Source organism: Athene cunicularia, assembly GCF_003259725.1.
Source record: "Athene cunicularia isolate RWA chromosome 18 unlocalized genomic scaffold, athCun1 chr18_part1, whole genome shotgun sequence".
In the NCBI taxonomy this organism is placed as follows: domain Eukaryota; kingdom Metazoa; phylum Chordata; class Aves; order Strigiformes; family Strigidae; genus Athene; species Athene cunicularia.
Window position 1 is genome coordinate 5,962,152 of NW_020799123.1, and position 27,367 is coordinate 5,989,518.

The window sequence follows — 27,367 nt, forward strand, 5'->3', positions numbered from 1 at the left end:
GGAACAGAGCTCCCTATGAGACAATGTATTTTGACCCATGACTTTCCAGGTTTTGGTGCTCTTTTGTTTGAGCCATGTGAAAACAATCATTTATCAACATTATACTGATGAGGGAAGACTTCTCTTAATGCCTTACAAGGAGCTGGAACCAAGACATCTTTGTCTGCTGCAATCCTGCCATAGCTGTACGCACCTGAAGACAGAGTCAGCAGTGGGGCTACGTGCATTCTGTTCCACCACACAACATTCATCATTACTCAGTTATTTCATCACATTGCAGGCAGACTGAGATGCCATATCATTAGTAAGAAAAGGATGAGTTTAACCCCATTAGGCTTATTTTACAGTAAGGAAGTGCAAATTATCCATGCCCTCAAGCAGTCCTCAAAAATTCCTCCCCAACAGACAGCAGAACAGTCCATTCCACAGCCTCTTCCCACCAGGTCTTTCCCTGGAGAAAGGGGCAGCTGGGATTACCATTCAAGGTAATCCTGGAACTTGCACATATGGACACAGGCTCCTGTATTAAAAATTTTTCAAAGTCCCATAGCTTTCCACTGTCTATACAGCAGTAAATGCAGACGGACAGCTAACAACAAGGTGTGTCCTCACAGGATACATCCAACTGCTTTGTGCATCCTGTTATTTCTGCCAAGATCAAAGTTTTACTTTTACATGAGTCATAGGTAGTGACACTGGCTGCAGTCTCTAATTGGGCCTGTGATTTGCTGGCTCACAGCCTGGAGGATCTCCATATGGGGACCTCAGGATGTTGGCTGTTGGCATGATTAATCACTATGGGCACACCCAAATTCTGGCTCATGGTAAGTAAACACCTTCCCCTAATCAGACTCACAGCCCAGATAAAGAACTAAGGCCGTAAAGCAGATTCCATGACTCCAAAGGGAGTTCAAGAAAGTAGGAGCCAATGCATTGCCAGGGCTGCAACTCAAGCACCCTGCTGCTGAAGGACATGGCCACTGGTGCTTATTCTGTACATCCTCCTTTCATAAACTGACCTAAAAGTTAAAAATTTCATCATCACAAACAACAGGTGCTTGTAGATTTTTGTGCAGCCAGAGATGTTCAGCTGCTCCCAGGTTGTGCTCAGGAGGCCAAAGCACAGCCAACTATCAGGGTGTACCTAGTTAAGATTCAGGATCGTGGTACTCAACGAAGATATTTGCTTGCTAGATCTTGGTGAGACAGGTAATTAAATGGAAGTTCTACATTTCATCTGCTCCGGTTTCAGATAAATGGATCATTTGACCAGTATATCCAACAGTATGAAGACATACCACATAGCAGGAGAGAAAGTACCACTGCACAAACTGCACACTCAGTTCCTTCCAGGAAATGACTGCCCGCAGTCCAAAATCTGTGCTGGAGACATGGACAGGGGGCATGCAGGAGCTCTGTTTCCTACAGATGGGTAGGTATATTTTCCTAATGCAGATAAAACTGAAAGAATAAAGAGCATAGGAGTAGAGAGCTGGCTGTACCTTGACAGATGGGGGTGTGGCTCATCCGAGGTCTGGTAAAGCACCTTGCCTCAGCACGCTCAGTGAATAACACTGCTCCCCAGGCACAATTAAGAACTTCAAGGTTCACTTTTAAGCAGCCACAAGGGATAACGGGCAGTATCTGGTTCCAGTTTGTCTTTGCATAGTGTGACCTTGATGAAGACAAGCAAAGACCTGGAAAGGGTGATCAGAGGGGCATGGCTTTCCCCTGGAGACATGCAAACCGGTGGTGCCTGGTCTCTAAAACTGCATTCTTTGGCACTCTAATCAAGTCTGCTTGGCATAAACCAGAGTGTGTGGGTTTCTGATTTCCTGGCACCAGAACAGCCAAATCAGAGGGAAGAACTGGAGGCAACAACATGCCAGTGAGTCACCCATCCATGGAAGGACACTAGTTCCCTTTCTGCTCTGTGGGCTGAGAAATGCAGAAAAGAGACCTGCAACTCAGCCATATTTTCTGCTCTTATGAACACTGACTTTGTGCTCAGATATACTAAGGGCTGGAGAGAACATTTCTTACAGTCCAAAAGGTAAACAACCATGCTGCAAAAACTTCAAGGCAAAAAAACGGCATCCTAAAAGTATTATTTTGCAAGGCCGCAGGAAACAGCACATGCAATGTCCTGCCAGTACCATGTACTCTTGAGAGTGGTACAAAACCCCCAAAGGACAACACCGATACAGAAATCTATCAAAATAAGTTCTTTCTGATCAATCCCTGGGCAGTTACTGCTGACAACTCCCCTCCCATTCTTTCAGGCTTTGATTATGTGATCACGACTTCAGCCTAAGTCAGGACAACCATGCCCTTCCCAGCTGCTCATCCCTACTATTTTCTTTGTGTGAAATCTAGTGCTCACCTAGGATGCACTAAGCAGATCAGGAAATGGATCCAGCTGGAAGCCTCATAGGGGAAAAAAAAAAAAAAAAGCAGTGAAGGTGTTTCTCAGCTGGCTCCAACTCCCAGACCAGTTCAAGGCACACAAACCTTAGCATGTATCTGGGGAAGGTAAAACTGAAACATCATTTTTGACAGGAGCCTACATTTATGCTGTAGTTAAGCAACTGCATAACCACAGACTTTAATAAAGGTGATGCTGAGCAACATAAAGTTATCTTCTGAGAAGGGCAGGCCCACAAGCTTTTAATGCAAAAAGCCATTGTGGAAAATCGTCTAAGACAGACTGACTTCCACATACTGCTATTAAACAAAACTTCAGATGTCCAGATTGGGTCCAGATGTACAGATTCTGCTGTGTGTCAGAAAAACCTGCACCTTTTTCCATTCAAGAATTCTATCTCTAAAAAGCCCAAGTTTCCAGGAAGGGGGTGGTTCTCACTTTACACCAACCATAAGGTTCTTGCAACAGCTGCTTTTCAACTCAATAAAATATAGTCTAATGCAAAAGACCTACAGAATCCAACATGGCAAGTATGCTGACCTCTAACAGTGTGGTTCTGCACAAGTTAGCCTACACGCTGCTCTGCTCTGTGTGTGCTACTATTTGGAAAGGATATTAAATATATATTGCAGAAATTAATTCAGGTCTCAGACTTGCCAACACTGTCCACTCACTAGTGTGTGACACTAATAAAGTACCCTCTGTGCAGCTTTTAAGACTACATGCGAGTCCAGGCTATCATGAGACAAATGAGATTCAATCTTCTAATCTTCTGTGGATGGAGCAGTCTGTGGGGGAAGAGGAGACTAACAGAACTGCACCCTGAGCCCTATACCGTTACCAAGAAAGGACTTCCCACAACACTGCTTTACAAGTGTAGAGCTTCATCCATACCTAGAGAGCAGAAGGGCAGTTGGCTTTCAGATACTCTTTACTTTTTACCCTAAATGCTGTTGTCTCATCTATGTTTCCAGTGTGCATTTGAGGCATATCAGTACTTTGGAGAAAAATGTCTGTTGCATTCTGTGACGAGACTGGTTAAAGCAGTTTTACCCTCTAAAAGTTGAAAAATCATTGTAACAGTTGGGTTGGTGCAAAGTCTGGGCAGGCCAATTTAAAAAGACTTAAGCCCAAAACTTCAGAGTGATGACTGCTGTAGGAATCACAGCTCAGCATCCTAGTATTTACTGTCCTATTTTACTTTTATCACACTTCTTGGCTGAAGTACCATGCTTGAGCCTTGACAAGCTGATATGACAGATAATGAGAAACTTCTAAACTTTTTTATTATATTATTACATGCTACCACACAACTGTACTAGTAACCTCAGGAACAGAAGGTTAGTTCAAGATATTCAGAGCTTCAACATAAAATACACTTTCTGTACAGCTCCACAGATAAGAGGCAGAAGATACTACTTCAAGCTGATGACCCTGGACTTCCCAAATCTAATAATGGTGCAGTGAGATGTCACAAAAGTGAAGTAAGTTTTAGTAACTATTAGAAAACACACGGTATGCTATGTCAACACAGCAGCTATAAATCGCTATGTGGATCACATTTAAGTGGGGATATTTTAGTTAAGTTTTTGAAGCCAAAGAACATAGTATCTGTCATCATTCCTGGTAATACTGGCTCTCACAGAGCTGTCTGCACAAAGTTACTGCTTTATTGTTTTTAAGCTCATCTAGAAAAACACCAACACTGCCCTTTACATACACATCTTTGACATATATGAAAATATTTTCATATTTTTAGGCATGGTACCTTTCTCCCAAAAGACGACTTCACTAAAAATATTCCACTAAGATAAAACACTACAGGCAATAATTCAAAGTACAGCATTGTCAGGACCGAGTCAAGGTGCTTTTTACAAAGGGGGAGCCTAGAAAGTCTGGTTTGAAAAAACATGTGAATAAATACTTCTGAGTGAACTTACCAACTAGCTCCTGAGGATCTCTTTTCTCCAGTTCTGAGAATTCCTGGGAGGAAGGGGGAAGAAACAGATTTTAGTCAAGATGTGCTTCCAATCTAAAAAGCTATACTGTCCATTTGTGTAGAAATTAACACATTACTTCTGAGACAAAAGAATAAAAATTAAGAATTATATGCAAGTTATTAGATAATAGGGCAATGTTTGTACCATGGAAAGTCAAAGCCTAACAGAATGCAGTTTCCTTTCAAAACTAGAGTCTAAATTTAATGAAAGAATTCAGGCTTTGTTTCTATTGAGTCCTGGACACTCAGCTCCTTTTGAATTCCACAAACACTGCTGTACTTGAAGCCTTTCCTCAAAACAGATCAAACCATAGATTCTTCATTTTTGGTGACTGACCTTGGCACAGGCCAAGAGTCAATGCTTTAGAGCATAGCTAGCTAAATACACGCTTGATCCAGCCCACAGAAAACTATTTAAGCCCTGGGAATGGCTACCACAGGCCCAGGCAACTTGCAGTCCTCCAAGCAGGGCCAGCAGGACGCACTGCCCAGAGTAACATGAAAACAGGTCAAATTCTCCCAGAGCCAGCGGCAGAGCACGGTGGCTTCAGAGCAGCATCTGATCAGCCTCTCTTTAGAGACCCGGGGCTCTGCATAGTCCTGGGCTGCAGAGGTTTGCCAGCTGTGCACGGCGCCAGAATTTACTTCTGTAATTGTGCCATTCAGGGCTTCGGCTGACAAACCCCCTACGAATCCAAATGCCAGGGAGCGTGGTGATGCAGATTGTGTATTCCCACTTGGAAGAACACGCTCACTGTCAATTCTCTCTTAGCTGCTACTTTCCAGGAGTGATACAGCCGATCTGCTCTACCAGAAACTCAAGGGCAACCTCCACTGTTTTGTAATGCTCTCTGTTTGGAGATCTTCTCAACACAGCTAATCCCTCCTTAGTTATATAAATTAAGCCCGCTTCAGTTGCAGAAGCACAGCAGATGTTTTCACCAGAGTCTGTTGAGCAGGAGGTGTTATGTAGGATAAGACACTCCTAAATATGCTTTCACCATATTGAGATCAATGTTCAAATACTTTGGTGCTTCTGAGAGACTCCAGGAGAGTCACAAGTGATACCAAGTTCAGCACAAAGAAAGTTTATGAAACAGTATCAGCTGTATCCCAACACTGCCCTCTCCCCCCTGCCTCCCTCCCAAAGACCTTTTGTGACTCACTGGACTGTGTGTCCAAAATTCCTCAGTGCCTCCAAACACTGAAGCTATTCATTCAACCTGACACAGACATAATGCTGCCTCCTTGCTGCTTAGTAACCACTCTCTAAACCCTCTCCTTTACTCCATTTCCAATCAGGTGAGATGCATAAGGTGAGGAGAAAGCAGCAAGGTCACCAAGCCAGATCTGGGAACAGGCTGTGCCAAATTCACTGTGAAAACCCAATTTCCAGAGAAGCCAAAGCCCTCTGAAAGTAGAAAAACAAATTCTTTGTGTGATACTAACTGTTACAGGGCACTTTTTATAGCCATTCAGGAAAAAAATAAAAAGCACTGTTTCTCCATAAGTACACTTGGATCACAAAAATACAAGGCTAAAGCTATTTTAGAAAAAAAAAAAAGTAGTACACAAAGGAACATGCATCTTCTCACTGGCCAGCTGGCAAGACCCCAGGCCCCTTTAAGATGGACTGTAGTATAACAGCTCCAACTCCAAGCTAATGCACTGGGTGTAGCACATTAACACCTTTTCTCCCAGGGTCTTCAGAAAGACCAGCACAAGCAGGAAAAAAAAAAAAAAGAATAGAATGACATTTCAAAGCAGAAAACTTATGCCAAGAGAAGGAGCTCTCTGGCGAGAGCATTGGACAGGAATCCAGGCTGTGTTCTCCACAAGCCTATGCAGACACAGTGTTAATGTGGTGAGCCTCAACCACATCAACGCAGCGTTAACGTGGTGAGCCTCAGAGAAAGAGAGATTAGTATGCAGGCTGGAGAAGTTCAGAGCTACAGACACAAGGTAAGCGTATGTCCAGGCAATGTACAGTGACTCATGAGGCAGTAAGCACACGTGGTCAGGCACCCGCATTACTCCCTTCGAGGGGGAACTTGCTAGATGCGTAGAAGTATTTCTTGCCTTCGTTTGCAACAACAAGCAAATGTTTGTGGAGGTGAAAGGAGGGAACTGCTTTTGTTCCAACCTCAACTGAATTACATCCTGCACTCTTATCTTTTGAAAGTTTTGTTTTAAGTGGACTGAGAGGGAAGAGGAAGAGACTGGCTACATCCCTGAGCACCTCTTGATCTTTCCTCTTACCCAGCACTGTATTTATTAATCCATTATCCCTCCCACTTTCTTCTGCCCACTTGTCCTCTCGCCATCCAGGAACACAAAGGCAAGAGGAAAAAATCCCCCATGCCCAACATTACCAAGCAGGCACTTAAGCAACCCAGTGGCACAATAAAATTCAGGTGCTTCAGACATGTGCTAAATGCCCTTAGTAAGGCTGTCCTCTTATGTGATCAGTTAACAGGGTTGCAAGGGTATCTGCTGTATTTCTGAAGTTTTCAGAAGCCTATTTTCAAGTCTCCTGTTGCTGTTTGGAGCCAGCACCAAGCACAGCACACAATTCTCAGGAAATGGGAACTAATGTTCTGAAAGGTAACTTCATGGCCAAAACCTCTCCTGTTAGGTACCTTACATCAGACAAATATCTTTAAAATGTCAGGTGCGTCAAAAGGTATGTTTTACAAATTTCCAGAATCATCAGTAAGTTTGCTTTCACCAGAAGTAAGTTTGTTCTTTAATTTGCATCCTTTAATCCTAGAGCTACAGCACAAGTCTGCCTCATTTATAACAGGCTAAAGAAAGCCAGTCCTATCAGGCTGCCACTCTGTATTTACCTGGCCTGATCGCCTACACCCATTCCACCACAGCCGCTCTAGCAAGTCTAGTCTCCACATCCTCAGGCCATAGCCAAGACATCAGAAACTCCAGAGCTACACCAAGCAAAAGAAAACAAGTTCCCTAATATATAGCCACACCTCACTGCCCAGAGGATATGAATTTTGCTTACTGATGAATTACTGTGTACCTACACCCACTGCTCCATTATTAACAAGCCGAAGACATCAACACAGCTTTTCATTAAGTCGGACTACATTCAAGCCTCTTAAACGCCTTCAGAAAACAAAGGGATGACCGACTCCTCCTACAGTGCTTGTTCATATTTGCTCAGTCTAATGTCTAACACTGTGGTAAGGCAAGTATCAACAACTTGACCAAAGATGTACAGTTTGGCAGATGTGAGGTTTAAGAAGTCTTGTCCAAGCCTCTGAGTATCTACTGAAGATCCAGAACTTAAGGACAGCCTAAAAACCTTCAGTAATCACCCAACAAGAACTGTCCTACACTCCCTTAGGCTAATTTAAGCCTGGGACACACACTGAATATGATGAACTGATTAGAAAACACAGCATTTTAAAAAAAATAATTTTGCCCATCTAATCTAATATAAAGTTGAATGAAATGGAGAATCACCAAGTGGAGAAACAAGGTACAATAAATACTGCACAGTTGCTATCTTCTGGTTGTGAAAGGGAAGAAATATTTAGACATGGATAAGAGATTTCTAAAGGAATTCCAAGGCATTTAAACAATGGAAAATTTGGAAGGTAACAATTTTAAGTAGGGAAGTTACCTAAATCCATTCAGGGAACGGTGATCTTTTTGTAGATTACTACATCATCAATACTCACTGCACTATCTATCAGTATCTCACATGAAGAGCACAGAATCAAACAGATGAGTGGTTCCAAACAGAAGGGATTTTGTCAAATTTCTTGGTCAGAGTAAATATATGAAAGCTATTAGAGCCTTCAAGTATCCCATAGCTACAGGCATCATTTAATGGGTTCATTTCCATTTGGATCTTGATCACTTTCAAAAAATAACAAACTTAAGACTTCACTAGTGGCAACTTCCAATACTGCCCAGTTTTCACAAGCCTGAACTCTGAAAGGCTGTACAGGAGCATCTCTGAATTTGCTTTTGCAGCCATTCTCTCACTACTCGTACAAAGTCAGGCTGCAGACATTAGTGATTCTGAAAATTCTCTCTACCATCATGGAAATACAAAACTCAGGCAAAACATGTGTCTTGTGTTCATTCTTCTCTGTAGTCATTGTATCCCACTTAGTATTACATGATGATGTCTAAGAATGGCTAGAGTTAAAAAAGCAGTACTGCACTTCGTTCCTCTCATGAACTCAGCAAATTGGTTTTCTGGCTGCTATCTACACTGCAGCCTAGATCTCACAAGATCAGCTGTTTAAGGGCCTAAAGCCAGACGGCCTTGCTCCAGCAGACCCACTGAAAGGAATCAAGGGATGCCATGGTGGTTCAGAGCCAAGTTGGAAGAGGACTGAAAGACAGTAAGACAAGCAGGAGGCAGACTCCTTTCCCCTGATTCAGAGACTAACAAAGAGCAGCCTCTAAGGAACGCTAACTGCTACAAGCAAAGACAAAGTATTAAAAAAAAAAAAGAAAAAAATACCAGTTTTTAACATCTAACCAGACCACTAACAAGCCACAGTTTCTGTGCTTCTAAGAGCAATTCTGCACATCAGCTCACCAATAGCAGAAAACACTTATTCTATTGCTCTTCCTGTATGCATTCAGGAAAAGGTTTTCCATTTTTTCTACTTCCAAGACAAATGCTTTCTTTAAGTCCTGGGCAAGATGACGCTGCCTGCAAGAGCCTGACTGGTATCACCCCAGCTTGATGGTTCAGCTTTTATGTATCATCATCAGTTATAGAAGAGCAACTTGAAGGGCAGAGGTGTGTGTATATGTTCACACATAAGGAAAGTGCTGCATTTTGGCTTAAGATTTCACCTTGCTGAGGCGAAATAAAGACCATTTTTTCAGTCATAGAGTGTTTCCACTCAGTTGCATAAAAAAGTCCTTGCTCAGGTTCATGGAAAATAAAAACAACTAAACACAATCCTCACAGCGTGGAACAGAGATTAAAGGAAGGAAGCAAAAACAATATGAATCTGAGACTGATGAATTCAAGTTTGTTCTGGGCAAGCCTTTCCAGCTTTATTTAATGGAAAGAATGGACTGACTTACAACAATGCTTGCTAAATCCTTCCTGAAACAAGATCCATAAATCCAGTACAAAGCTCACATTGAACATAACTGTTGGTGTTAACTGTCGCCAAAAGGTACAAATTCAGCTAGTAATTTCTCATAGAAGGAGTTGGTATGTTAGTTCAAACTACAAGAAAAGATAGTTGAACTAGAAGGCAGAAAAGCTACAAAACCAGAAACTGATGGCTTTAAGTATGATGCCAATTGTAAGAAGTGGAGAAGCTGATGCCAGATTTGCCACCACTCAATTGTGTTCCCAGACCGGCAGCCAATTTGGCCATACAGCTTCATTTTTCCACTGACTTCCAGTTAGTATTAAAAAAAGTAGCTAGGAAGCTTCCACAGTACCCCTCAACATTTTCTCTTTTTTTCCAGAGAACGCTCTTGAATTCCAGAACACTGATTTAGATTGACAGCCACAAAACATATGACCAGTCACACTGTTGTCATGCTAGTGGACTATTTGAAGATATTAATGCAGAGAATTTTTCAGTGCACTCCTTCCATTAGTAGCTAGTGGACGCTGCTGCAATAGTTGCTACAGTGGATTTCTCTCATCTGAGCAAGCACCAGCAATAAGTTTTTGTAATTTTTCCTCCCTCTCTAGAATTCAGATGATCTCCTGTAGTCCTAACGTATTAAAAGCCTCATTTTGCTATGATGTAAAAAAAAAATAAATCTGTAACTTGATAAAAATTGTTAGAAGAGTTATCTAAGTGAAGATGGCCTTACCAGAACAAGAAGGTGAAATGTTTACATGCAGGCAGCAAGAGAAAGACCTCTCCAAACCCCAGATCACATGCTTTTTTGCCTTTTTTTTTCTTCTAAAGCAATATGCTAGCAATGATGTTCTTGCTTTTCTATAAACATCAGAAGTGCTTTTGGGAAGAGAAGACCAGAAACTTCTCATTTAATATTAAAAGTGCATGACAAGAACTACTTCATTCCTTGCTCACCAGGCTGCGGGCAGCAGAGTGCATGTCAAGTGTATTCAGAGTCTGGGGAAGAGAAAGCAAGAGAACAGAAGTACAGTCCTTTCATTCCTCCTGCCCCCCCCACCCCCTTTATTTTTCTTGTATTGTGAGAGAGGAGAATCCCAAGAGAAAGCTTGGAACAAGCCTATTTCCTACAGCCATATCCTGTTTGCCAGCTTCAATACATAGCTCCAGGCAAAGTGCCCAGTACAGGGTAAGAAATTGAAGGAAAAACTGTAGGGATCATGATCTAGATACACCTTCAGTGACACCTAGGTACAGTCTATACAAACTTACCTATTTTGAGATACTATTATCACAGACAAAAAGGAAAGAGGAACAAGTCAGGAAAAAGTCAAGTCCTAAGACATTCCTTAAGCATCTTATCAAAACAAGGAACATGTGTAGCTGACACCAGCTTTTACTTTTTAACTCTAAAAACCCTTCTTGATTCAATTTCATTGAAAACAGACTGAAAAACCCCAACCAAGATCTGGCAAAACATTTCAATGAGCAAATGCTTTAGAAGGGAAGTATTCATAGCATAAAAGCGTTTAAATAGCTTCTCTGAAACTTGATTCCATTCACCTGACATGCTATCTCAATATTTGACAAAGATTATTTGTTAGAAGTAATTTCCAGCCAAGGAACTGTGTGCCAGAACTGTCGCTTTCCAACTGGAGGTACAGTTAATAACATCTGCCTTATGACAGCACCCTGTCCCAAAGCTACATGCTTCCTCTCTCTCCTCCCCTGCCTACGACGTTAGGGGCCCTCCAAGTTCAACATCTGCAGGTCACCCCGTGCACGTGCTGTACAAGACCACAGAGTGCAGCCTCTCCACAGCACAGACACCAACCACAGCACAGTGGTGTAAATGTGCAAACCAGCCTGCACGGCACATTGCACAGCAGTTAACAGCTGCCATGTGCAGCCAGCAGCACAGCCCCCAGCAGTCTCCACCAGAAGCCACCACGCTCTGCAGAGCCCCTAAATTCAGCTTTCAAGTCACTTTTGCTTCCTACAATGAAACAGGAATTCAGAAGTGTCAAGCTACTTTGATGATTTTATTTTTTTTTATTGATTCTTGTAGTGCAGAATCAAGCAGAAGGTGAAGCTGGGCTGAGAGAAATCTTAAGCCTTACAGCAGCGAAGGAGAGGCTCAGGAAAACTGACAATCAACTTCTTGCACAAGTATTTTTTCCCCTAGTACACAGCACTAAAAATTCTTCTTTGTGGTTTGGAGAACTGGCAAGGTGTAAAAGCAAGTATCCTCCCTGGGATATGCGCTCCTTCATGAATGGATCCTACAGAGTTTTTGCAGATTTTTGGTCCTTCTGTACCCAAAATGGGGAAGTTATTTTCAGCTATGTGTTGGTATTTAAGGCAATCCTCCATCTGTGCTGACTGTTCAGACTCTCACTCTGACATGCACCAACATGCAAATTCAGAACAGCCTATTTCAGTACAGCAGACAGAAATAATTGCAACAACAGAACTGGACTTGAAGAACTTAGACCTTTATCAGGTGAAATATGCAAGGGGAAGCAGCTCCAAAAAGGACTGCTCTTCAAGTTTAAAGACAAACAGAAAAGGCCTGGCTCTTCCTTTGGAGAAAGGCAAGCCACACCTGTGTCAATAATGTGTGGTATTTAGAACTGCAGGGAGTGAAGAGTCTGCCGCAGCATGTATGCCTTACGGGGAGGAAGGATCGAGCATGTCCGTGGACATGTCTCATCTTCCAAACAGCTCGAGAGCTGGATTGAAGCCAGCAGCTATAAAGTAGGTAAATGAGCTTCAGAGACCAACAATGCTGTTATCTACCTCCCTCTCAGGTAGACAGAGCTGGAGACACTGAAGTACATGGGGCAAGGAGCAAAATAATCAAAGATGCCGAATGGCAATTCATTTCCTGCACGCAATATTGTTTAACTGCTGCTGATACACTCTGGCAATAGGTCAAGCACCTGGTTAAAAACGGGAACCAGGTATCAGCTGTTTTAATGTCTGAGAACTCACTCATAGCGTGGGGAACAAACAGCATTAGGAACGGAGTTCACTCCACTCCCCCTAAAGGCTCTCTGCATGTAATGCTGGCTGCTAAAGGTGCCAAACTCACCGGTTCCCTCAGCAGAGCAAACTGTGTGCCAAACCTAAAACGAGGGGAAAATATGCAGCTGGAAGCGCAGACAGCATTTTACACAATTATATTAAAAGGAAGCTAGAAAACTAAAAGAGATGAATCCGAGATGGCAGCGCTTATCACTGGCACCTTCAGGCTGTGCTCACAGGCCTCGGAGGGAGTGGGAAAATCCCGTGGGACATCTAACCTTAACCCCAGCCCTGGAAACTGCACAGTTCACACGTTGAAAGTACTTACAAAGAGGAACGCAGCACAGCCATGCATAAAACAAGGCCATTTTTTAAATACAGCTGCTCTTTTGCCAGTTCTGCCCATCAAAGGCCAGTACTAACCCAGATAGCACCAAAAAGCTGGGAGGGGGGGAGGGGCAGAAAAAGAAGAACATGAGATTTTTTTTTTTGTTTCGGATGAGACAGTGGGAGTGCCTTTGTCTAACAGCTTTACAAACCAGTCATATCCTACCAAATCCAGTCACTGCAATTAGACTGATACGCAGCCACTTCAGCCATGGCAGCGTGCACTGGTTTTGGGTGGAACAGCTGTTTTAATATGTGTTCTTCAGTTATACGATCTATAACACATCTAAGAATTTTTAAGACTACCTCTCAACAACTCAAAGCACTGGTATTTCCTAAGCAACCTTCATAATTTGCCACTACCAAAGTAAAAGATTCAAATTATTTTCTAACACTTAGTAATGGCAGCTCCTTCTGTACAGCTTCCTGTGGAATACCTAAATAGAACAGCAGTGCTTTAACGATACAACTTTTCCCAAATACGCTTTCTGCCCTTCTTTGGAGCAAAAGAGTTATAACTTGAAGTGAAAGTTACTGAGTAGGTTCAGGCACCTTTTGAGAATCTGGCTTGATGAATGTATCTTGAATTCAGAAAAATTAATATGCCTTATCAAAATAAGAGTTATTACAGGGATTACATTACTACACCACCACCACCACCCCACCCCACCCCCATTTACTGGTTCTTAGTACTTAGCGCTTTTACTTAAAATCAAGATAATTTTGGCATTTAAACAAGCATGTTAATGGGCAGGCAAGATAAACATTGCAATCAAAAGTCTCTTAAGTATTAGTATACACCTACACATCATAACACAGTAAAATTACTTTACAGGTATGCTGGATCAATAAAAGCTAAACATAACAATGCCACAAGGATGCAGAGGGGACCCTTAAAACCAGAAAAGGAAAACATCAAAGTAGCCACCTGCTTTGAAAAACTGTTGCCATGTGTCAGGCACTCACTTGCCAAGGGAGTGGCAATATTTATCCCCTTTCCTGCACTGGCTAGTCCTGATACCACAATCAAGGCTCAAGAGTTAATGATTTCCCCCTGTGAAAACTCCAGTGAGGGAGGCTGCAGGGCTGGGCTCTGTCCTTGCAACCTGTGCTTCATCCAGCCCTACAATGTGAAGTACAGAACCCTCAGGTGAGACTTGCAGTGCAAGGTCAGGATTTGATTTAAACTTCATTTTCCTTCTTCCTGCAGGGCTGGTCCATTTAGTGAGGCTCTGAAGGCTTTGTATCTTGTTACTGCATCAAGACTGTAACTATAGCCAGCTGCTGGCAAGAGCCCAAGCAACTCGAACTCACTACACAACCCGTTAACCCTCATTATACCAAACCAACACTGCCAGCAGAACACCAAATTTCAGACTCATTTCCACAACATCCTTCATTTTGTACCCATGGCACCATCATCTTAGGAAAGGACACAAAGAACCCATCCAGGTTGTGGGATTCCATTTTTTTTTAAAACACCTTTTGCCAGCTGCTTCTGTTGACCACTTTTCTAAGCAGAAGGCTTTGTTTCTGAAGTTCTTGTAAGTCAGATGCTTGTTTACAATTGGTGACTACCTACTTAAAAGCGGGGACCCCTGAAGTGATGCTGGTCATTAACAAACATGTCCTGTTCCAGAGTCTCAGCATGTCCATCCAGAGTGAAATTTCAAAGCGCAATTACTTTAACCTAGATTTGAATATCCAGTTTTCCACAAGTGCCTCAACCACTTCAAAAACACAGTTGCAGGATATGACGTATCTGACTTTGCTACTTAAAGAGGAGGATCTGCTTTGTGCTGCAAGCACACAGTGTTCAGAACTGGTTCACAGGTGCTCAGTAACAGAGAATACCATGGGCCAGAAGTCTGCTCTGGAAAAATGCTTTCAGATGACTGATGAAGCTTAAATATTCTCCTACTGCCAGCACACCCTTTCCCCGAAACAGGTGTATAGAAAGTGTCCACCTATCTCTCTGAGGGTAGACAGAAAACAACAGTTTGATATCATGGTGTTTGAACTTGAACAGCTTATTGTGACTTGCTACTGAGCAGAAAAAACACAGGAAAACTGCAGTCCCTTCCAGCCCTTTATACTGACTCCACCTCTAGTGAGGAACAAGGGCTGCACAGACAGATGCACCTTCATGAGGGTCAACAAGGGCACACTCCCTGGAATCAAGATAAAAACCTAAGATAAATATAAATGCTGTAGGTGGGGTAGAGAAATATCTCCCCAGTGGGACTATTTGAGGCAGGCTCCAGATTCCACTCCCCCCATCACTGTATCAGACAGTTTTTACATCATTCCCCGCTTTGAGTCTCCTCAGTGTACACCCACAACTGACACCAACTGAACCTTCTGGATGTTTTGCATCTGGTACTACCATGTGCAGAATGAGGCAAAAATCACAGCATGCACCCACAATAAAGAAACTCCTCCTCCACACAACCTGGCTCAAGTGTCCTGGTCAATTATTCAAGATATAATCTCAAAGTAGTTCACTTGCTATACATACAAAGAGGCAAAACACCAGAAAACTATGTTGAAATTATATTTAGGGCTTGAAATGACTAAAATTAACCAATGAATTGCAATGGTTTTCTCATTCATGCATTTTAAAGGATCTACTTCCTGCATACAGTCAGATTCAGACCCTGGAAATGTCCCAGCCATGTATAAACGTGTGTGTATATCTATCTATCTATCTATCTATCTATCTATCTATCTATCTATCTATCTATCTATCTATCTATCTATCTATCTATCTATCTATCTATCTCACAGCCTGTTATACCTGTTTAAACATGTTTCCAGGTCTGGGATGTCTTACAATGAAACTGCTAGAGCAAGAACAACTACAGCACTCAGCTGGGACAAAACAAAACAAAGTTATCTGAAAGATTATAACTTGCTAACACAAGTGCCTCACTTTTTGCTGCACTTTGGACTTACAGTGTCTACAACTCTTACTAGTTGTCAGAGATATCGCAAGCTCAAAGCAATGAACAAGAACGAGGTGAACACTGCCACTTGGTGGAAAAGGGGGATAGGAAATACTTGCAACTGCTCCAAGCGAAACTACATTTACAATGATGTTCCATCTCCCCAAATCCCAAGTGAATTTCTTAACAGCATGGCTAGTGCAGGTCCCTCGGTGCCCCACAGAATATCACAGGGCAGCATGCCTGCTCTATTACCAGCACAGCACGGGGCTGCCTTGCAGTGAGCTGCGCAGCAAAGGTGTGCTTCTACCTCTCCCCCATGTGCCAGCTGGCTATTTAGCTAAAATTAAAATAACACCCCCAAAAGCCCAGAGGAAGTTATTGCCTTTTTCACTTATGGATGAAGACATCTATTAAGGATGACATGGAAGTCTGAAACTGCTGAAGTTCAGATTTACCTCCCTTCTAATCCTCTCAAATCCTCACCTTTCATGTCATGCTAGGATGGCAGGAATTACATGTTACCTTTCTTTTTTTATTTTTTTAAGTTTTCCTTTAATTTACATTTTCAGTTCTTGTGGCTTTGCTACTGCAGAGTGTACCAAAGGTACCAAGTGCTTTTAATACATTCAGTGTTGCTCACTTCCCTACTGAAACTGAAACACAGACCCATGGCCGTGGGTAGCTCTTCTTCAGAAAGGCAAAATACACTTGGACTGTAGCACTTAGTAATCACTGAAATCAAGGGGCTTTTTAAACAAGCCAACGTGAAACATCAGCAACATATTAAAGAAGTGGTAAGATTTCTGCAATGCATCATTACTCAGACAAGAGCTGCTCTAGTCTGATTTTGTTCTTTCTCTTTGCCAGATCTCTTCACTGCTCTGAAGTACTAGAGCCCTTTTAGAGGAAACAAATGCATAAAATTGGAACAGGGTCCTACTACAGAGGCTGTGGTAATGTACACCAAATTTCTCTTAAGGAAAACCCATATATTCTTTTATTGTACACATTTGAATCCTATAGCTTTTACAGAAACATCTTGCTGGCACGCTTACCAGGCACACAGCAAAAATTCAGAAGTAGAAAAAAGTAAGAATGAAAGATTACCTTTTCTTCTCTTCCAAAAAAAGAGGTAATTTATTTTTCTTGTGACAAGGAAAGGAGACAATACACTGTGTTTCCACATGCCTCCTACCTGTATGTCAGAGGCATTAATGATATTTCACACACTGATACAAGAGACTTCAGTTGCAGTACAGCTGCCAAGATTTTCAACCGTGTATCACTATAAACCCATAAAAATATTGTGGATGCTGGAAGGTGCTGCTATAAAACTCATTTAAGTAGAATAGCTAAACACATTCATTTACCTTCATTTTGTCCTATCAAAGTCCTATGCTAATTGGAACACTCTACAGTATCTGTTTGCAGCACAGTCCTCTGGTTTCTTTCGCAGAGTTTCATGACCATCTGCACCCTTGAGGAAGCTACTGGATAAAATAAAGGCCCTTGAAATTGTCATTCACTTGATATCCCACAAGATTGATTATATTATACAGGGGACTGAACTAGCATAGAAATTTGAGTTCAATTCTCTATAAAGTTTCAAATGCATTTGGTCTTTTCTCTGTTTTACAGCTTTTAGACTGATGTATGTTCCTGTGGGCTGTTAAACATCTGTTGTTCAGCAGAAACAAGATGTAATCCCAAGACAAAGATGACTTCAACTATTTATGATAGCTATCATCTAAGGATCTTATTACATTTTTAAAATTTTAAATAAAATCTTTATAAAAACATCTCACTCAAAAGGACAGAAAGAGAGATGGAGATGACTGAACTGATTCTGACACATTTCATGACCTCTAGGAGCATAAGATCATTTATTTATTAAGTTGTTCTAAATGAAGAAAGTATTCCAACTAATACTGGTCATAAGAGAATTCTGTACTGAATACTACATCTCCCAGAGCTGTCAGATGCTGTCAGAAAACCTACCTCAGATCTAATGCACAAGTGCATTAGATTTAATGCACTAAGTTCACGAAAGCAGGTCTTGATCGTGACTCAGCCTGTAACCTAACTGGTTAATTACCTTTGGCAGAAGCCAGAACTAAAGTCAAAAAACACATTACAGCTACAAAAAGGAAAGTATCAAACTAGCTACGGAAGATCACAAACGAACACCAAGCCATGCTGTTAAGACTTATTTCTCTCATACTGAACTTCCCCCCCACCACCATACCACACTTCCAAATACCTTTAGGTCACCAGCCTCAGGTTTTTCAGTCTCTGAATCGTCATCTTCCTACAAGACAAGAATTTACAGGATTAAGCTTAAAGAGCAGGCTTGGCAAGTAACTGCACTTACAGCAAAGGGCTTGCATTCTGCAGCCCAGCAGTAGTCCAAGACCCTTTCCACACAAGTTAGTTTTGCCCCACCCACTCATGACCAGAAAACAGGTCCTACAGTCAGGGAAAGAAGTGTTTGTTTGGGATTTTTTTTTTGTTAGGCAAAAGCATCACTCAGTAGCAGATGTTCTCCGCAAAACGCATGCAGCTCCTGAATGCTCAGAACTAGACAATAAGCAGCAACAGAGCTGAGAAAAAAAGCATTTGCCATTTGATATTCTGTCCCTTCCAGCTGGCCTGGGGGCTTTTTGCCTTCGCCCCCCGTTTAGCCGTACTCACAGAAAAAGCAGCATTTGCAAGACCTATTATACTCCCAGGCATACATCAGCAACACACACAGGACACACAAGTTGGCCTGCCATCCAACCCAACATGCAGGCTTGGTGAGGGTCTGGCCTAGCACCAAGTTCCAAAGATCCGGTGATGCCAGCTGACACCGCATCTTTCTTAGTTGTGTAGTGCTGTCATAGCATCGTTTGCAGGTGACATGAGCTTGCACAGAAGGGAACCACTGACAAATTTCACTGTTTTAGTTAACAGACTCCATTCAGTTTTTATTTCTACCCAGAAATAAACCAAAGAACTGGACAAATTTCTACTCTGACAGCTTAAAATACTGAACTCAGCCTTGTGTAAAATTCTACACTTCCTGAGAAGTAAACTCCAGCTTTGGCCTGAACTGGCAGGTAAGCCTGCCCTTCTACTGCCCTATGAGCTACTTCACTGGGGATCCTAGAGTTACCTATGTCTCTAGACATAAATACATACTCTGGATTCAAAACAAGTTTGAGGAGCAGAAAATGTTTTTCATGCTCACACAACTCAGCAGAATGGTTTTTCCTCCAAACTTCACCACAAATTTCAACTTTGTCCCCAAAACAAGAACTTGGTGTTTCAGCTTCAAAAAGAAAAACAAAAAAGTAGTGAGATGATAACATGCAGCCAAAAAGAAGAGTTCATCACGAAACGCCCATCTCTGAGTATTAGCACACGAGCAAGATCTGGCAAGGTAAGCTAGAGAATGACCACACAATAATGTCAGTAAATTTTAATTTCTTGAATTAACATGCATATCCTACAGAAGCAAGACATCAAACTCTTCACTCACTTCAGCTACTCTCCAGCTTACCTTTCCGAAACATGCATGTATGCCAATATTTCAGTCTTAACTGTCAAAGTTTAATAACAGTAAGTTTGTAACTAGAAAAGAACTACAGTAACAAGTAACTTGGTGTTTGTCACAAATGAGATTCCTCTTCCCTCCACAGTCCCATCTATAAAGATAAAAGTACTTTTCAACAAAACAACATGTTGAATAATTCATGTTACAGACAGGTAACTGAAACAGCTCCCAAAAAAATCTCCTAACCTAACAGGGGACATCTCAGAAACAATAACAACAAACAAGAAGCATTATTGAGAACTGCCTTTTAAAAAACAGGTTTTACAGTCACTGTTAAGGTAGATAATATCAGCACAGACTTGTTTAGATAAAAGCCCAGGAGAGCCTGAGTCCAACTCATACTGCTTTCTAAAGACAACTCATTACCAATAAGCTACTAGCACAAGCGATACCAAGGTAGCTCTTAATTCTGGTCAAAACACAAAAACCAAGCACTGCTGTCCTGCAACAAGACTGGAGAGGAGGCACCCTGTGTAACTTGCACAGGTCTGCACAGTAACTGCAAATATAGACAAGACCTACTGGCTGATACCAGTGACTTTATCAATTGCCATCATCTGACAGCAAGTTGTACCTCCCAGACCATGGACAGCTGCAATCTGCACTGAAAATTGTGCATGTAATAAAGGCTACTCCATTTAACTGCCCATTTGTCAACGCAAACTACGCACAGATAATCTTGACAAGCATCTGGCTCACACCTACTGCTTTCTTCAAATTAAATAGATCTTGTTGAAGGAGGGTCTAGAGTTTAGGATATGAAAATAAGAATCAGTGAAGCAATAAAGAAGCATCATTAGTTTGCTTAGCCAGAGACCAGGAGCAGACCCTGAAGGCTATTGCTTGCACCTTCTCCAGTCAGTGACAGAACAGAAGCAAGAACAGGAGACAAATTTCTTGTCTGCTACTCAGGAAAACAGACAGCAGAAACAGTGAGTGTTTCATAACAGACTGATCTAATGCACACAAAGTAGACTTTAATGAGGAAAAGTTATAGTAACTTAGCTCTATTTCTTTCCTCTACTGTGTAATCAAAACACTAGAACAAGGACAAGATAATGTATTCTTAATGTAGTGGTCAGCAAAAAGTTGATGAGAAAGAAAGAGATCAAAATCTCCCTTCCCACTCCCCTAAAACTCACTGTTTTGCTCTTACAGACACGACAGAACTACATATCCTTAGTTTATTACAGCTGCACTCATAGCACTGAGCTACATGCCCTGTCTCACAATGCAACAATTATCTCGATTTTCAGGTGATGTTATACACATGCCATGCACCTATGACAAACAAAAGCCACTCACGCCCAGACAGGACACTGTTACATCAAGGTAACCTGATGTAGTGAGTGGGTTGAGTTATACACAAAAGAATTATTTAAGACATCACAGAACTTTATTCAATCCTACACCTGACCACACAACAGTGTGTTCTTTTTACAAAGTTCTCATACAAGTCAACCATGCTTAAAAAATATTTTTCCTTTAGTGTGGCTGTTAACTTTTATCAGCCTTTTTCCCATAGAAGAGTCAAAACCGGCATCAACACAGTTAGTAACAAACAACACGAGCTGTGCCAAGCTGCTGATGCGTTTCAAGGCAAATGCTTTCTACGTGAAAACAAAACAAACACTAAGTATTTGGAGAGCACTGAAACCCACACTAGGAGTCTGATATTCTGGGTTCCATCACAGTTTGATGCTCAGGGGCTTTCTTCGGAGAGCGAAAAGCCTCTGCAACGTATGAAAGGGGCCAGGGCAAGCTCTCAGAGCAGAGAGGTACTTACTGACTGCCTGCTGTTCTCATCATCCTCTTCTTCATACCCGTCCTCGTCTCCATCCAAGCGGGTGAAGTCGTCTTCTCCGTACCCAACTGAAACTAGGCCTCCTTTCTCTCCTAAGGAGAAAGAAAAAAGGAAAACCATGAGGACAAGGACGGTGGCAAAAAGCAGGGCCTTCCCCTCACGCAGGGAAAGGCGGCGGACCGGGGCGAGCTCCTGGCTGCCCCCACACGGCCCGTCCCAGTCCACCGCCTTCCCCGGCCCACTCCCTGCCCTCACCCGTAGCTGCTCCCCCATCGCTTCCCGCCGTCCCGGCCTCGCTGTCCGACTCCGGGTCCGAATCCTCAGCATAAACCGCCAACGAGGAAAGAACGCTCCGCTTGGCCGCCGCCATCTTCCGCCTCCGCCGCGGCGGGCTTCCGGCACACGGAGATGACGCGCGCAGCGCAGTCGCCATAACAACGCCGCCCGCCCTCTGCCTTAACGCGCTTACGTTAAACCGGGACAGCTTCGGCGTCCGCACGCTGCGACGGGATAAAAACCGCCAGCGAGGCGGAGCTGGGTTTGTCTGGCGGAGGGCGAGGAGGTGCGCGGCCTATTTATAGTGGGGGCGGGCTCTTTAAGCGCTGCTTTTGACGTCATCGCGCGGCGCCACGGCAGCACGGGCAGGACGCGATATGACGTGACAGGCGGGAGGATACAGCCCGCCTGGGCAGAGGGGGGTGGGCGCGAAGGTCCCCACCTTCCCCCCACCCCTTCCCCATGACGGGGTGTGGGGGCTTTGGGGGACAGCGAGGTGCCCCCACCGCTGTGGCCACCCTCAGACCCCAGCCATGCCCAGCCTGTGCCCCATGGGGAGGCCTCAGGATCTGCTCTACAATAAGCGATACTGGGCTCTTCTGCAGTGAGGGGACCTGGATAGCATCCTCGGGGGAGGGGGGGTGACTAAGCAAAGGGGGGAGCATGGCAGGGCAGCCATGGGGGAGGTTGCCCAGGTGCCAATGAGATGGGGCAGGCCTCAGCTAGAGGAGGGCGGTGGCGTTCAGGTTTAGCATCAGTTACTGTCGCTGTTTGCAGCTTCTCTGAGATGAGCGGCGAGGCTCCCCCGGGCCTGGAAGGCAGGGTCCGGAAAACACTGCGAAAAGTCTTCGGGTTTGAGTCCTTCAAGACTTCCCTGCAGGAAAGTGCGACCATGACTGTGGCAAGAGGTGAGGCTCAGCATCGGGAAGATGTGAAATGTGTTGGGTTTTCCATCTTCCTGTGAGGTGGTACTGCAGGAGCTGGTATTGCATCTGTTTAGAGGAGACGCATCACCTGCACTAGACAGGACCACCTGGCCCCCCTAGGCTGCCTCTGCTCCGAGATTATTTGAGGAGCATGAGCATGTGCTGCACACGAGCTCTCTGAGCACGGCTTTGCTCTGCCTGTTCTCCTTTGCATTAGTTTTGTAGCACCACCATCGCATCAACTAGGAAATAGGAAGTTAAAATGTAATATTGTTCATATCTCCTCTGGAGACATCTGCCAGCATGTTTATGGTCAGGTGAGGTCAAAAGCATTTGCATTTATACATTTTCAGAGTAAACTTGTTCTTGTGTTAGAGATTATACCAGTAGAAGACTTGATCTCGTGCCAGTGTTTACATCTGTTCTCTGAATCATGTGGACATTACCAAAAACATGATTTAGCTGGTGTTAAGGTATCCCCCAGCATACCGCTGTTGGTTGCACAGGCAGTTCACACATACAAGCTGCCAACCGCCAGATCCCCTGGCAGGTCTCACAATATGAGTCAGAACAGTGTCAAACTTAGCACTGAGGATAGAGTTACAGTTTTCATCTGTCACCAGCAGCTGTGTAGACATGCTATGGACAACAGCGTGGCCAAAAGCAGTGTTCTGTCAGCAGGGTGCCTCTGTTAACATTGCACACACTGCCATCTCCCTGATGTGAAGTGGATACTGCTTAGCGCAGTGACAGTTCCTAACTGCGTGATATGATCTATGTGGTTGGAATTTCCAACCCTTATTTCTTAGGAGGTACGGTTTCTGGGATAAGCTCTAAGAGGATGTGGTAAAGATCTGTCATGGGGGTGGTAATTTGGTAACTGGAGATCTGTAAGATGAGTGAAAGCAGCTTGTCTGGAAGAGAATTAACATGAATAACTTGTTTAACTTCTCTTTATCTTGGTTTCTGTGTATCTTCTGGTACTTTTGTAAGGTTGTTTCTGAATGTTTACAAAGCAATCAGAGATTCTTAGAGGGAAACTATTGCAGGCATGCAAAGTATGGCCATGCTTTGAGAACCTAAAATGAAGTGTCTTTTGTTGGTATGCCACACCGTATGTGCACACGTATGCTGTTTCTCACAGATTACAAGCCTTGCTGCCCACCCTTCCAGTCAGAGCCCTGGGAACTCACCACCACTCAGGAGCCTTGAGCTTTCTTCTGTTGTCTTTGCAGGCGAGAAGGATGTCTTTGTATGCATGCCCACAGGGGCAGGGAAATCCTTGTGCTACCAGCTTCCTGCAGTTCTGGCAGTGGGCATCACCATTGTCATTTCACCTCTGATTGCACTGATTCAGGTAACTGTCTCCTGTTAGCTCTGGAAAAGCAGTCAGTGAAGGGGGTCGGGAGACATTAGAGGCACAGCTGCCTCTTGTCTTTCTGCCCATGAGTCTCTGCTGTTGGCCTGCCTCTGGATTCCCATCTTCATGTCTCAGTGTGTTTTCCTTACCCTGGTGATAGGCAAAGAGACTGCAACTTGGCTGCAGAGCAGCTTAGCTCTGGTATGCAGTTCTCTCAAAGGAGGTTAATAATAACCTGGTAGGTTTTTTAATTGAGCCTTTCTCCATTTTCTCCAGTTGTCTTTTACCTCCAGTGTGCTATACAGAAGCAGCAAAGTACCTCAAATGGACCAAAGTGGATCTTTCCCCAGAAGAAAACTGCCACTTTACCTGTAAAGTAATAACTCTGGAAATGATGAAGTTGCCTCTGAAGGCACGATTTGTTCTGCATTGAAATGCTTTTTGTTGTGGTCAGTCTTTTTGTCATGGGAAGAAGCTGCTGTAGCAGAGCTGCTCCTTGAGCACTTTCACCTGTGAGACATTTTTTTTCCGCTAATTTGCCTTTTCTACTATTTCATCACCTGTTGGAAGAAACACCTCTCTGTAAAAGCAGCCGTACCATGCTTAGACTTCCATAAAGCATCTAACATTGCATGATATCTGGTGTTATAGGCTGCTGGCTTGGTTTTTGTGGTTTGTTTTTTTTAACTACTTTTCCAGTCTTAATGTAATACATTTTAAGAATTAAGAGCAGGCTTGGTAATACATCTCAGAAAGGTGTTATAAATAGAGTTTGTTCCAAGTGAGAGGATTTCTAGTTAAGCTCCAGGAAATATTTTATTAGTGAAACGGAGGTTAAAAAACTTAACACTGTAAGATTTGTGAGGGAAACAGAATGTGTCAGAGTGACAAATATGTTGAGAAGGGCTCAGTGAGTCTTAGAGAACAGAGCTGGAGCGAACCTTCAGAGGTCTTCTCATCAAGTCCTGAGCTGGGGTGGCTCTGCCTGCAATGATCATGTTGTATTTCAGTGCAGCCAAACCTCAAGAGCTTAGTCTGTGTAATTTATTATAGGGAAGGCTGAGAGTTGACTTTGTGAACAAAAAATGGTGGATATTAAATTAATCGCTGAAACCAGTTATTGAGTGAAATAATGAGATATCCTTTTTTCAGGACTACTCATATCTTCTGAAATGTTACATGCTAGTCAGGTGCAAGTGAACAGCTCAGTGTAGGGACAGGGAGGTGAATTGTTACGCCCAGGGTTCATCTGGATGTATCTGGATGTGATGCTATGTTTTCTTGTTGGATTTCAGGGCATGATTCTCATCCAGACTTGGTTCTGTTGCAGTGGTGATTTGCATGATTCTTGTATTTTGTCCTGTCTCAGCTGTGTTTGTAACATTCTTTAGCTGTTTCGGAATGAAATCCACTCTCTTATTGTAGGGTGGTGGTGTTCGTTTTCCATCTGTGACAACTTGATAGTGTAAATCGTGAAACACGTCGGTGGCTTGTTTCAGCTCACTGTGGCTATCATGAGTTATTTTGCACAGATCCCTGCCAGTGTTCCCTAGCAGCAAAAAGACTGTCTTAAAGTGAATAAATGCACAAAAATGCAGGTGGATGTTAGAGCTGGACAGATATGCTCACAGCTGAAGATAAAGGCTTGTAGAGTTGAAGTTCTAAATATGCAGACTGTAGGTGGATGTTGTCCTGAGACTCGATCCCGGAGGTGGAAGTTGGGGCCTCACCTGGATCTCCCTAGTAATCTTTCTTGGTGATGGTGACCTTCTTTATATCCATTTGCTTTTTGTTTAATTTTAATTTTGTATTTACTCTAGGATCAAGTGGATCACTTGCTAGCTCTGAAGATCAAAGCCTGCTCCCTGAACTCCAAGCTTTCTGCCCAGGAAAAGAAGACTATCCTGGCTGACTTAGCAAGTGAGAAGCCCCAAGTAAAGCTCCTGTACATCACCCCAGAGATGGCGGCCGCCTCTTCCTTCCAACCTACACTGAACTCTCTGGTGTCCCGAAACCTCTTGTCCTACCTGATAATCGACGAAGCGCACTGCGTCTCCCAGTGGGGACACGATTTCCGACCTGACTACCTGCGGCTGGGCACCTTGCGCACTCGCATACCCAATACACCTTGTGTTGCCTTGACTGCCACTGCCACCAGGCAGGTCCAGGAGGACATTGTGGCAGCGCTTAAACTAAAGCAGCCACTTTCCACATTTAAGACTCCTTGCTTCAGATCTAATTTGTTCTATGATGTGCAGTTCAAAGAGCTCTTGACTGATCCATACACCAACTTGAAGGATTTCTGTCTGAAGGCACTTGAAGTGAAGAACACCACTGGGGTAGGTTTTACATTTGGGGAAGAAGGCTAAACTTGAATAAAATCTACCTTAATGGTCACTGACCTTGTAGTGGTTAGTATGGCCCCAACAGGTCTGTGGCAGGGAAGGAGGAGGTCCCTGAAAGGAAGGTGCTCACATATATTTTTTAAGTTCCTCACAGTTCTCACGTATGTTTTTTAGTTCCTCTAAATTAGCTAGAATGTGAAGGTGTGTTCCTTGCAGAGGTGGCCTCAGAAAGGGGTTGGTCTGAAAGAAGATGGGTTAGGAATACGCAATTAGCCTTTCTGTCTTGGTTTGCCATGTCTCAGGTGATCATTCTATGTTTGATTGTGTTCTGCCCTTCTAGTGTGGCAAGGGTGACTCGAAGCATTTGCAGTGTTGTGTTGAATTTCCTGCTCTTGATATTCCCAAAATAACTCTCAGCAACTTGGTGATAGCCTCTGCACCCGAGTTTATCTGTAAGATGGAGGGAGACTACTTCTTGCCTCATGCTCACTGGGAGAGGATTGGGTGACCATATTTGGTTGATGTTAGGCCTTGTAGGACTTGTAAGGGAACTCTCTTTATGGCTGATTTGTGCTGCAGCAGTATCTTTCAGTTGCTGGGGAGTCAGCTTGGAGAAGAGATGAGCTTTAGGCACCCCTCCTGTCTTCACCACACTGACTACAGCTTTTTTGATTGGCTTCAGACAGTCTCATGGACTTTCTCTCCTGTCCGTCCAGGTGTACTCCGGTTGTGGCATTGTGTACTGCAGGATGAGGGATGTGTGTGACCAGCTGGCTATTGAATTGAGCTACCGAGGAGTGAAAGCCAAGGCCTATCACGCAGGTATTGGAAGCTGCACCTGCACCTCTCAGTAGCTGGTAGAACTGATCTGACCACCTTTAAGACCTGGGTTGGGGCTACCTAGAGAACAGGTTTCTTAGCATGGTCTGCAATGTGTCTGATGCTGATGCATCAGGTCTGTGAGGTAAATGCAGGGCCTTCAACAGAATGGCATTTGCTTTGCTCCAGAACTGTTGGTTTTGTTGGAACTTGAATGGTCTAAATGTAACAACTGCTTTTATCCCAGGAGGGATCTGAATTTTTCTCTTTGGAATTCAGCTGCTGCTGACTTCTGCTTGATTGCAGGCCAGTTTAAGCATGGATGAAGAGGAATATGTACATGTTTGTTTTAGTGAAGGC

General features: G+C 43.4%; 2 protein-coding genes across 6 annotated transcripts in view; one reads left to right on the forward strand and one right to left on the reverse strand.

Annotated features, from left to right (window-relative positions):
- Positions 1 to 21,729, reverse strand: part of SAP30BP (SAP30 binding protein) — a 31,088-nt gene extending 9,359 nt beyond the window's left edge. The window contains exons 1-4 of one of the 2 annotated variants that reach the window (XM_026861147.1): positions 21,537 to 21,729; positions 21,264 to 21,373; positions 18,143 to 18,190; positions 4,366 to 4,408 (exon numbers count right to left, since the gene is read on the reverse strand). In XM_026861147.1, coding sequence (XP_026716948.1) covers positions 4,366 to 4,408; positions 18,143 to 18,190; positions 21,264 to 21,373; positions 21,537 to 21,714 — 379 coding nt within the window. In that variant the 5' untranslated portion in view covers positions 21,715 to 21,729. The remainder of the gene's footprint in view (positions 1 to 4,365; positions 4,409 to 18,142; positions 18,191 to 21,263; positions 21,374 to 21,536) is intronic. The other variant, XM_026861148.1, reaches the window with a different exon arrangement.
- The window catches only part of RECQL5 (RecQ like helicase 5), a 39,275-nt gene continuing 33,630 nt past the window's right edge, over positions 21,723 to 27,367 (forward strand). For 2 of the 4 annotated variants that reach the window (XM_026861143.1, XM_026861144.1), the window contains exons 1-5: positions 21,723 to 21,819; positions 22,335 to 22,465; positions 23,719 to 23,840; positions 25,664 to 26,182; positions 26,905 to 27,010. In XM_026861143.1, coding sequence (XP_026716944.1) covers positions 22,345 to 22,465; positions 23,719 to 23,840; positions 25,664 to 26,182; positions 26,905 to 27,010 — 868 coding nt within the window. In that variant the 5' untranslated portion in view covers positions 21,723 to 21,819; positions 22,335 to 22,344. The remainder of the gene's footprint in view (positions 21,820 to 22,334; positions 22,466 to 23,718; positions 23,841 to 25,663; positions 26,183 to 26,904; positions 27,011 to 27,367) is intronic. The other 2 variants (XM_026861142.1, XM_026861145.1) reach the window with 1 other exon arrangement.